The sequence below is a fragment of the Peromyscus maniculatus genome, chromosome 20 (assembly GCF_049852395.1).
Source record: "Peromyscus maniculatus bairdii isolate BWxNUB_F1_BW_parent chromosome 20, HU_Pman_BW_mat_3.1, whole genome shotgun sequence".
Taxonomy (NCBI): domain Eukaryota; kingdom Metazoa; phylum Chordata; class Mammalia; order Rodentia; family Cricetidae; genus Peromyscus; species Peromyscus maniculatus.
The window spans coordinates 63,000,454-63,013,001 of record NC_134871.1 but is presented as its reverse complement, the minus strand read 5'-3'; the positions used below and the strand labels follow the sequence as shown (position 1 = coordinate 63,013,001).

The 12,548-nt window shown below is 39.7% G+C and overlaps 1 protein-coding gene across 21 annotated transcripts in view; it reads right to left on the bottom strand.

Moving 5' to 3' along the window:
* Positions 1–12,548, bottom strand: part of Pphln1 (periphilin 1) — a 131,834-nt gene that overhangs the window by 22,891 nt on the left and 96,395 nt on the right. For all 21 annotated transcript variants that reach the window (XM_015993173.3, XM_076556658.1, XM_006974310.4 and 18 more), the window contains 2 exons: positions 10,296–10,415; positions 1,104–1,244 (listed from right to left, as the gene is read on the bottom strand). In XM_015993173.3, coding sequence (XP_015848659.3) covers positions 1,104–1,244; positions 10,296–10,415 — 261 coding nt within the window. The remainder of the gene's footprint in view (positions 1–1,103; positions 1,245–10,295; positions 10,416–12,548) is intronic.

Sequence of the window (12,548 nt, the reverse complement as noted above, 5' to 3'; positions counted from 1 at the left end):
TGCTTCTCCCTATACCCATGGTGTCTTCATTTATCATGGTATCTCTTTCCTTGCTCTCCTACTCTGTTCCCGTTCCAGCTTGAACCTCCCGCTCCCCTAAGCTCTCATCCTCTGTCCCTTGCCCTTTATTACCCCCCCTCCCTCCCAGTTTGCTCATGTATATCTCATCCATTTCTCGACTGCTGGGTGATCCATGTGTCCTTCCTAGGGTCCCCCTTACTAGCTAGCCTCCCTGGAGCTGTGGGTTGCAGTCTGGTTATCCTTTGCTTTATATCTAGTATCCACTTATGAGTGAGTACACCAGTTACATTCTTAAGAGAACTTGTCTTTAAAAATACTACATACAAGCAGTGATGGCGCTCACTTTTAATCCCAGCACTCAACAGGCAGAGACAGGAGGATCTCTGTGAGATTGAGGCCAGGTTGGTCTACAGAGCAGGTTTCATGACAGCCGAGGGTACATAGAGAAACCCTGTCTTGAAAAAAAAAAAAACAAAATAAAAAGCTACAACTTAGGGGATAGGGTGGTTAAGAGCACTAGCTGCTCTTTCAGAGGACCCGGTTTCAATTCCAAGCACCCACACAGCAGCTTATAACTACCTGTAACTTCAGTTCCAGGGGATCCAATACCCTCTTCAGACCTTTGAGGGCACCAGGCACACACGTGGTACATAGACATATATACAAAACACTCATACAAAAGCACATAAAATAAAATTTAATCAATCTTAAAAAGAAAGAGAGCTACAACTTAGGAACAAAAGAGGGCATTAAAGCATTCACCCCTTTAAATAACACCTTGATCAAACACTGTTAGGAATGAAGCCTAAGAGAGGTTGGTGGTGATATAAGACACCTCTGATCTTAAGTGACTCCGGAAGCACTCAAAGGTCACTGTCAGGGTTATGACTTTATCCATCAGTCAACCAAAAAATACTTTCCTGAGTCTGCCACACATGACTCACTGCTTTAAGTGGTAGGTATACACCACAGAGCAGAACAAAGTTGCCACCTGAATCTTGGAGTTAGAAGAGGAATAGACGAACCAGTATATTAATTCAGTGCAAACCAGGAGCTGTTCTATTGGAAGACTGCATTCTTACCTGCTCAATCTCTTTGGTTTTTGATGCAATTGCTTTTGAGCGACTGCTAAGCTGGCTGTCTTCATACAATTCTGTGCCGTCTGTTGTATTTGACTCGGGTTCTTCTGTCTGGTCCATAAATAAGGGTGCCACGGAACCCGTCTTGAAAACAGAGGAAGTCCTTAGTTATTTTCTTAAAGGACAGAGTATTGAAGACGGCATATGTGGTCACTAAGAGAAGATTATACTTAAAAGTGCTGTTTAATTTAATAAAAGAAAATACATCCTGTCACGATACATAAGGAGCATATATAATGAAGGCTAGAGGATATGATTGCTACTTTTCTGAATTTTTTTTTTTTCTTCGAGACAGGGTTTCTCTGTGTAGCTTTGCACCTTTCCTGGATCTCGCTCTGTAGACCAGGCTGGCCTCGAACTCACAGAGATCCGCCTGCCTCTGCGTCCCGAGTGCTGGGATTAAAGGCATGCGCCACCACCGCCCGAATTTTTTTTTTGAAGTTTGACTGAATACATTTCTCTTTTCTTTTTTTTAAAATTTTATTTTATTTTACAATACTATTCAGTTCTACATAACAGCCAGATTCCCTTGTTCTCTCCCTTCCTGCCCCCCTCCTCTTCCCCCCTTTTCTGAATTTTTGATGAAACTAAGCCTTACAACATTCTACATTCTAAAATATGATAAATATAGTAAATACAGAATAAGAAACAGCTAAAAAGTTTTGTCCTATGGTTAATTCTTATAACAATGAGGCATATCGGCTTCTGACACCACCAATCAAAAAAATCTACTTCAGAGAAGATGATGGGCATTGAAGAAACTCCATATGGAGTTTACTTTCTTTGTGGCAAAAGTTAGCCATTGGGCAAGAAAGTACCTTTGCCTCAGCTGCTGACAGTATGCTGTTCAAATAGACAAGCAGGAAACAAAAGAAAGGACTGCCAAACCTTGCCATGACAAAGTAGGTCAGCCCTTCAGAAAACCCTGCTTCACGGATAAGTCTGTCAGATATACTAGGCCTTAGGCCAAAGATGGATGCCCCAACATTGCAGAGGAACCTTGGGTGACTGTCCTGGCAGCCAGCTGTTTCTGACATTTCTCACATTAGAAGTTGCTTGTTTGCACTGTCTACTTACTTAGGGAATATTATTTCCTTCTCAGGTCACTGAGGAAGTTGAAGACTAGACAATTATAATTTTCCTTGTGAAAAAATTCAGAAAATAAACTCACTGAAGAGGTGTAAAGTATTTAAGTTTGATAGACATCAAAATATAGTTTTTGGTTGGTAATACAAGTTAGAATAGAAAGTGAATTAGGTACAACATTTTGGACTCACCAAAATAGGATAAATAATGGAGTATTTTCTCTGAATTTGTCAAATGTTTATGTTAATGTAAGTCTTGATTATATATATTGCATATACTTATAGTAAAAAAAAAAAAGAAACAGCTAAAAAGTTTTATCCTATTGTTAATCCTTAAACAATCTATTCATGGAATATAGATCACTTAAGAAAAAATCCAAATATAAGTGAGAGCCCAAGCACGTATAAAGGATCACAGTAAAAGAGAGCACGGGAACACATTCCACCTCACAAGCTAAACACTTGGCCCCTTACTCAAAAGCCTTAGAAAGGGCGCATAACACAGCAATATTAGTTCTGTTCTTCAATCCGATAGTGAGTAATTAACCCCAAACAGTGATGGTGACTGCCTTCAATACCGAACTCTCACCAATAGACGGGTCATCCAGAAAAAATTTAAAGAGATAAACCGGAATTAAATGAGATCATAAATCATGAACATGCCACTCAAACACTAAATACCCATTCTCATCAGCAACCTGTGGAAATTTTTCCTAAATTGACCACATATTAAGACACAAAGCAAATCCCAACAAATCTAGAAAAAGGGAAATAACAACCTGCATTGTATCTGACCAGAATGGAATAAAGGTTGATATCAACAACTGCTCTCTTCCAAAGCACCTGAGTTCAATTTCTAGAAGCCACACGACAATTCATCACCATCTGTAACCAGTTCCAGGGGAACCGACACCTTGTGCACAGGCATACATACAGGCAAAACCCACCCATACACAAAAAAATATTAATCAATTTTTAAAATTCAGGGCTAAAAGTTGTCAGGAGTTTGGGAGTACATGAGTGAGATATAGGAAGTGTATATAATCATACTGCATTGTAATGCATGAAATTCTCAAAGAATAAAAAAAAGATTAAGAAAATAAAACCAGGAACAGGGAGGATAAGGGAGAAAAACATAGTAATGGGGTATAAATCTGATCAGAGAATCTTAATGAAACTCATTATTTCATATAAATAATATATACTAATAAAAATTCTCCTTCTTTCACCCCTTTAAAAAAATAAATTGCTGAAGTTAATGACACAAAGTAAAGGAATCAAATGAAGAGCTAATTCTATGAAAAAAATAAGAGACAAATGCTTTGCCAGATTAAACAAGAGAAAAAAGGAAAACCCAAATTAGTAAAATTAGAACCAAAAAGGGAAGCATAACAATGAATATCTATGAAATTAAGAAAATCATAATGATATACTTTTTAAACTCTATTACGTTAGGGGCTGGAGAGATGACTGACGGGTTAAGAGCACTGAGTGCTCTTGCAGAAAACCTGGGTTCAAGACTCAGCATTCACATGGCAGTTATTGTCTGTAACTCCAATCCCAAGGGATCCAACACCCATAAATTCTGGCCTCTGCTGACACCACGCACATACACTCAGACAAAAATTGATACACTTAAAAATAAATAAATAAAACAAACCTCTATTATATTAAATTGGAAAATCTAAAAGAAATGGATCAATTTCTAGATGTATACAACATACCAAAATTAAACCATGATCCATGGGATTAAACAACATACCAAAATTAAACCATGGGATCCATTTCCAGCAATGGGATTAGAGAATAAAAACTCTTCCAACTAAGAAAGGTCCATGACCAGATATGCTCACCCCAGAATTCTATCAGAAGAACAGTAATACTACTTAAATTATTCCATAAAATAGAGGAGGGAAAAAGTCTTCCAAACTGTTATGAAGCCAATAGTACCTGATACTAAAGCCAAAGACAACAACAACAACACAAAGGAAAAACATTAGACTGATCTCCTGATGAACACATGCAAAATTCTCAATAAAATATTGGCAAATTGAACTTAAGATCACATCCAAATAAATTATTTATCATGATCAAGCTGGCTTCATTCAAGAGATGTGGGGATGGTTCAAATTATACAAATTAATAAACATTGCTCATCAAATAAATATACTCTAACACAGAAATGACATGGTCATCTCATTAAACGCATCCTTTCCAGATGAAAGTCTTGGTGACTTTACAGACAGAGCATACCTCTAACATAACAGAAATAGAGACTGTGTAAACAAATCTATAGCCATATGCATGGTGTTAAATGAAGAAAAACTCAGTGTTCCATGAAGATCAGGAACAAGGCAAGGGTGTCCACTGAGTCCACTACTATTCAAGGGAGAGCAGTAAAACAAGCAAAGGAAATCAGAGATACAAATAGAAAAAGAAATCAAATTATCCTTATTTGCAGACTATATAATTCTGTATATGAAACCCTAAAGACTATCATAATTTGCTTTCCATGATGTGGAAATAACCACCATTATCATTCCTTTTGGAGGGAGGAAAAAGGTTTATTTGACTTACAAATTCTGAAACAGTCCAGCACCGAGGGAAGCCCAGGCAGATACTAAACCAGAAGCCATGGTGGAACACTGCTTTCTGGGTGCTCAGCCTGCCTTCTTTGGGGTCACACTGCCTGAAGTGAACTGGGCCTTCCCACATCAATCAATCAATAAAATGCCCTGCAGGCTTATCTATGTCTATGTGCCTGCTTGTCTGTCTGAGGACTATGTCTGTGCAGAACCCAGGGAGGCCAGAAAAGAACATCAACCAGAGTTACAGATGCTGTGAGCTACCATATGGGTGCTAGGAACCCAGCATGAGTGAATGCTCTTTACCAATGAGCCACCTCTCCAGCTGCACCCCCCCCCCCCAATATTCTTACCGTTGACAAATTCTTTCAGCAAAGTAACAGGATAAAAACACCTGAAACCTTGAAACTGACAGGTCAGTTGTTTTCAACCTTCCTAATGCTGCCACTCTTTAATACGGTTCCTTATGTTGTGGTGACCCCAACCATAAAATTATTTTCATTGCTACCCCATAACTGTAATTTCACTGCTGTTATGAATTGTAATGTAAATATCTGTGTTTTCTGATGGTCTTAGGCGACCCCTGTGAAAATGTTGTTTGACACCTGCCCCAAAGGGGTCGTGACCCACAGGTTGCGAACAGCTGTGCTAGAGAAAAAAGTGGGGAATACATGGTAATAAACAGACCCAGGTGACGTCTTTCTGAAGAGGTAGTACAGGAAACGAGGCCAACTGACAAACGAAATCTCATGAACGAAACACTTCTGTACATCAAAGGAAACTGTCGAGTGAGTGAAGAGGAAGCCCACAGAATGGGGGAGAAATCTTTGTCAGCCATACATATAAAAGAGGTTGAGTGTCTAGAATACACAAAGAACTCAAAAACCTAAACCTAAAGGAAGCAACTCAATTTTAAAATGGGCTGTGGAACTGAACAGAAAGTTCTCAAAAGAAATCCAAATGGCTAGTAAACACTTATGGCAAGAAATGTTGGTATAGATGTGGGGAAATGGGAATTCTTATACACTGTTGATGGGAGTGTATACAAATAGGCACTTCATTAGTTGATCTGCAGCTTTCTCCAAAAAAAAAAAAAAGAAAGAAAGAAAGAAAAAGAAAGAAAACCCACCCCCACCCCCCCACCCCCGCCAACAAAAACTAAAAACAGAACTACCAGATATAGCTCTCCTGGATATAAACCAGGAGACTGTATATAGATACAAAGGACTTTATATCTTGTTACAGAGATAGATAGTTGTGCATCCACATTCATTGTCACTCTGTTCACAATAGCTAAGAATCGGAATAAACCTAGATGCCCACCTACTCATAAATAAATAATAAAAATGTGGTAGAGAGACACAACTGAACATTACTCAGTTGTGAAGAAAAGCAAACTAATGAAATGTTCAGGTAATGGAACTAGAAAAACAATTATACCAAGGTCACCCAAGTGCCAGAAGACAAACACTACCACATGTTCTCTCTTACATATGGGCCTTAGCTTCAGATCCTTTGCTTTGTGTGCTTAACCTGGAATACATGTGACAGCCAGGAAGCTGAGAAACAGGCCACTGGGGTGCATTTAGGGATAGGGGATAGAAGACAGGTGAAATGAAAAGGGGGGTTGGGGGTGCATGCAAGTAGAGGAGTGAATGATAGGGGCAGAGAGATAGGGGATGGGAGGGGGAACCAAGATGAAGGGTGCAACGAGAAGCCACATGGCAGCCAATGACAGCATGCTAAGTAAAAAGCTTGAGGAGAGTAGAATGCATGGGGTATGAAAAATGAGGGGCGGAGTTATCGGGAGCTGAAGGTTTAAACTAGGAGAAGGAAAGGGGGTGGGACAGGGAGTAGGTTAACCCAAAATAAGGATGTATGAAAACTCCCACTAGTTTGTAAACTAAAACCAAAAAGTTAAAGAAAGGAGCTTGAACAGACAATGCTGCTCCCAGAAGACAGGGGTTATTATATAACATTTCAGTGCTGGCACAGGTTATTAACTCCCACAAGCTACTGGTCAGGGAGGCCTCAGAGACATTCAAAACATACCATAATGAGATGGTTAGACCTGATTACTGAAGACACCATATACTGGTTGTAGGACATAGAGAAATAAATCTTGAATTGATCAGAAAACTCACTCACAGAGCTAAAGATGCTAGGCTGCCTGTTGGGAGCTGACATCAGTAGTCTTACTGAGCAATGGATCTTGCATAGTACAATGCCAACCTATTGGGTGGTATGTGCCCAAGGGCACAATATGGCAAGTCTGAATACGGGTACAACTACTCCCTGACTGGATGCAGGAATGTTCTACAGCAATGAATCCACACCTTATATAACAAACAAAGGCAAAATCCACTCTTGGTAAGTTATAGGTCCAGGGGTAACTATTAATGTTGTATGGCTAAACGGTCTTGTTTTCAAAGTGCCTTCTAAGAATGTGTTTATATCCACAGATTTGTGCTGCTCCCAATCTTGATGAAGAACCTTACTTTAGTGGGTAGTGGTTAATACAGAAATTAATACCTGCCCAAAATGCCGAGAATAAGCAACTGTGAGTGCTCAGGAAACATCTCTGAGATGGAATAGAAAGAAGATAGAGACAGAGGATGAGAAGTAATGCTTGAAATGCTGTCTTCTGGACATGATGACTTGGCTGTTACACACATGGACTCACAGCAGCTGTGACTGACTGAATAAGACCTACAAAGATCAAGATAGTCAAAATTCCATCAGGGACAGAAAAGGGGAGCAAAAGGTCCTATCCCTACAAGAGTTGATATTGGAAGCAAACAAACAAACAAAGAATGCAGAGACAGGCAGTTTCTGTGAGTTCGAGGCCAGCCTCGTCTACAGAGTGAGTTCCAGGACAGGCTCCAAAGCTACACAAAGAAACCTTATCCAAAACAAAACAAACAAAAAACCCCAAAACAAAGAGTCAATGTTCCCTGAGAATGGTCACTGATGAGTTGTTCATGTCTCAGTGGATAACCCATGTCACATGACCAGCACTAACTAGACTCAGCGGGTTTAAAAAACAAAAATGGGAGAAGATAAAGCTGGGAGGGATAAGATCAGGAGATATGTTAGGGGAGCTCGGTTGTAGTTGGATTGCAGGGTAATATTGCAGGAAGAGATTGGAAGATATACATGACCAAGATATATTGTACATATGCATAAAACTTTCAATGAAAAATAAAGTAAAATTTAAAAGACACACTCAAAGGGAACTTTAGGGGTGAGCTTTCTGCTCTTTTGTTATGTGAGGAACAGATAGCTTCTCCTCCAGAGTATGAAGCATTCAAGGCATCATGCTAGAAGTCAAGACCGTGTTAGACACCAAGACTAATAGTACTTTGATGTTAGGCTTCTCTGATTTCTGAACCGTAAGAAGTCTTGCTCTGGGACTGGAGAGCTGGCTCAGAGGTTAAGAGCACTGGCTATTCTTCCAGAGGTCCCGAGTTTGATTCCCAGCAACCACATGATGGTTTACAACCATCTGTAATGAAATCTGGTGCCCTTTTCTGGCCTGCAGGAATGCAGGCAGAATACTGTATGCATAATAAATAAAATAAATATTAAAAAGAAGAAGAAGAAGAAGAAGAAGAAGAAGAAGAAGAAGAAGAAGAAGAAGAAGAAGAAGAAGAAGAAAAAGTCCTGCTCTGTGTAAACCTCCCAGTCTCAGGTATCCTCATTCAGCAGAACAAAAGTGAAGACATCATCCGATACTCAAAAGACGTGAGCTGGGGAGCATAATGAACACATAGCTTGACAACGAGTCTGACCCTTGCATTCCACAGTGGAAGGAGAGAAGCAACCACAGAGAATTGTCCTCTGATGGCCACATATACTTAGTGTCACAGACACACACAGACACACACAGACACTTTTAAGGAAAAAAGACAAGTGAGATGGCTCAGGTCTGATGACTGAAGCTCATATGCATGTGTCTTATGTGGAGACAGATGAGCAAAGCATCGTCATATAAGTTAAAACTGGCTTATATATAAAACCAAACAATTAAGTAGACGAGAAATCAGTCTTACTCTCAAATTCGACCTCTGAAGTACAATTATCTACTGTTAATATAAAAACTATTATTAGTCTGAATTATTAAAATAATCAACATTAAGTAAAAATCCAGTATTTCTCTTGTCTATGCTATTATTACTAGGTGCTAAGAATAACAGCTTGATACGTTTGATGCCTTTACTTTAGAATACTCAAAAATATGTTAATACTCCTAAAATAACAAGAAAACTTTAACCATCTAAATGACAAGTCAGCATCCCCCTCCCCACGCCAAACAAATAAAAGGAAAAATGCAAACATTCATAAACAAGTCTTTCTGGACTCCATGTCTACCCATTTGACTTATGCACATTATACAGTAGGCATTTGGGAAAGGATCTGTTTATCATGCATGAAGATATGGGTTAGTATACTATGGCTATACACATTTAATCTCATATATCATAAAACCTTTCATGAGGATTAGAGATCCAACACACAGACTGGTGTTGTGGAATATTAGTTTAAGATGTGTTAATTTATTTACTCTGTGGAATATTTAACAGTGCAATGGTGTGTTGCATTTGTCTTTTTTTTTTTTAAGATTTATTTATTTATTATGTATACAACATTCTGCCTCCATGTATGGCTGCACACCAGAAGAGGGCACCAGATCTCATTATAAATGGCTGTGAGCCACCAGGTGGTTGCTGGGAATTGAACTCAGGACCTCTGGAAGAGTACAGTTAGTATTCTTACCCTCTGAACATCTCTCCAGCCAGCCCTGTTGCATTAGTTTAACTCTGTGAAGCTGTTACTGTGCCTGCCTAAAACACCTGATGGTCTAATAAAGAACTGAACGTCCAATAGCAAGGCAGGAGAGGGATAGGCGGGGCTGGCAGGCAGAGAGAATATATAGGAGAAGAAATCCAGAGAGAGGAGGAGAAGAGGATATCAGAGACCAGCCAGCCAGCTAGCCACCCTTTTACTTACTTCTAACACCAGAGTAAGAAGTAAAGAAAGATATATAGAATAAAGAAAGGTAAAAAGCCCAGAGGCAAAACTTAGTTAAAGAGAAACAGGATAATTTAAGTTAGAAAAGTTGACTAGAAATAAGTCAAGCTAAGGCCAAGCATTCATAACTAAGAATAATTCTCTTTGTATTTATTTAAGAGCTGGGTGGTGGGCCCCCACAGAGTGAAACAAAAACTAACTACAGACAGGCCCTAGGTTTGATCCCCAGGCTGCAAAAGGGCTGGGAGGAGCAAAGCAAAATGGAAAAAAAAAAAAACCACTTCCTTTAAAAATCACCCCAAAATACACTTTTCACACTCCTACTTTGTGCAGTAAATGATTATAGGTGTATGGTACCACACAGGACTTTCATCCAGTTTAAAATTCAGACAAAATGTTCAGGTGTGAAATAAAAAGATGAAATTAAATCATACCTCAAACTCGGAAATCTCAGCCAAGTGATTTTCATCTGATTTCTCTGGCTTCTCACTAGCCCACTTGCTTGCGGCCTCAGCAAGTTCCTTCTCAGTTAGCCGGCTGGGTTTGTCTAACATCTAACAGAAATAGAGACATCTTTGTTAGCATTCTTAAAAGCCTCTAATATCAAGCAGCACAAAGTACTGAGAGTACGTCTCTCCCCTTTCCACTCCTTCAAAAACATTCAGAGGAGAGCCAGGCAAATTAACATGTGTATTCCCAGCACAAGGAAGGCTGAGGCAAGACAACAAGTGTCAGGCCAGCCACAGCTACATAGAGACACAAAACTCAGCCCAGAATTCCTTTAAGACAGACACATGGACTACACATCACTCACAACTTTATTTATATAAAACTTCAAGACCTCATCTAAAAAAACCAATGCAAAAAACATGACAAATATATACTAATTGTATGCAGGATACAAACAACATCATACTGATTACAACATTTTATCTTTAATTATGTTCCAATGAAATAAAACAATGGTTAAATTCTCTTACAGTAAGTCCTTCTTTAAAAGATTTATTTATTTGTTTGTTTGTTTATTTATCCATTCATTCATTTTACTGTGTGTGGGTGGTTTTGCCTGCCTATATGTCTGTGCTTCACATGTGATCCTCTGCTCCCTGAGGCCACAACAAGGGCACTGGATCCCCTGGAATTAGATTTCCTGAGGATTGTGAACCACTATGCAGCTAGAAGAGCAGCCTTAACTGCTGAGCCACCTCTCCACCCCTAACGTAAGTTCATAATGCATGAGAAAGGCCCAAATATGTCATCTTTATAATAAGTCAGACTCATTGCACAAGAGTTTAAAGACTTAAACTTCATTGTTTTGCCATAATACTACTTTCTCTAACCAAATACAATATAATTAAGGCAGATCTTGGCATGCAGTGTGGTTTAATCATCTGTTAGATGGGACTTATTTCCTTTTACAAAGAAGTTGTGAGAATAAAGATAATGGGCCTAGAACATATCTATAATAATGTCTGGTACTTTCTCTTTTCCATATTTACTGCCATCAATCTATTATAGCGAGATAAATTTGAAAGAGATGAGTGAGTTCATGGAGGAAACAAAGACAAAGAAAAGGTCTTTTGTGGATGAATGAGGGCCTATGCTGTGGATGAATATGGGAAGCAGCACAGCACAGATTATAAAGCCTTTCCTTAGAACCGTGGTCCTCTGACTCCATCCTATTTCCTAGAACCATGTTTACCAACGTCGCCCCTAACGACGTGTGTGTGTGTGTGTGTGTGTGTGTGTGTGTGTGTGTGTCACTGACCACAAAATCAGTTTATGATGATTAATCTTGATTTCCAGCTTGAACGGATATGGCATCAACTAAGAAATACGCCTCTGTTGGGTCCATAAAGCTGCTTTCAGTAAGGACTGCCTGAGGTGGGGAAGGCTTGTGCTCATGGGGCCTTGAACAGGTAGACATGAGAGGTCCAAGGAAAAGGCAATACTGCTGTCCGCCAGACATCTGAGCCCAGCCTCTATGACCTTCCATGACAGACTTAGTACCAGCAAATCTCCAGGACTCTTTCAGGCCTTAGCACTGGCCTGGGACCACTGAGGCATCAGCCTAGTGGACTAAGCAGCTCAGGTCCTCGGCCTCTCCAGTGTGCTGCCAGTCAGACTACCCAGCCCCCACTGTTTAAACCAAGGGCACGCTTGCTTACCCTTTCCATGTTCACACTGCACTAGGTCTATCCACTACTCCAGAGGACCTTGCCGAAATACAGTCCCGGTGAAGACAAACCAAACAAACAGAAAACCACCTCGGCAGCACTGGTGCACTGCCAGGAATAAATTACGTATGCAGACCAAACAACATCCTGATAGAACTCCTCAAAGGGACAAAGGCAAGCCTCATTACCGTGAATTAGAAAAACAAGAACCAGAATGATAGGACAGGCTGGCCATGATTGTATTTATCATATGTGTATGTGTGTGTGTGTACACACAGCACTGTGAGAGAAAAATATTTTCCTCAAATATACTTGACTATTTTGACTTAATTATTCAGAGAAACTGCAGGTCTCTGTAAAGCCAGGAACGGCTCCAAAAAGCTGCCTGTCGTTTTTATAACAAGAAACCAACAAAAGTGAGCAAAGACTGTAAAGAGGCCTTTTCTCTAAGATACCCATAACTGCCTAGGAAAGCTTATCACGGGACAAACACTTGGCCTAGAGGGGCCA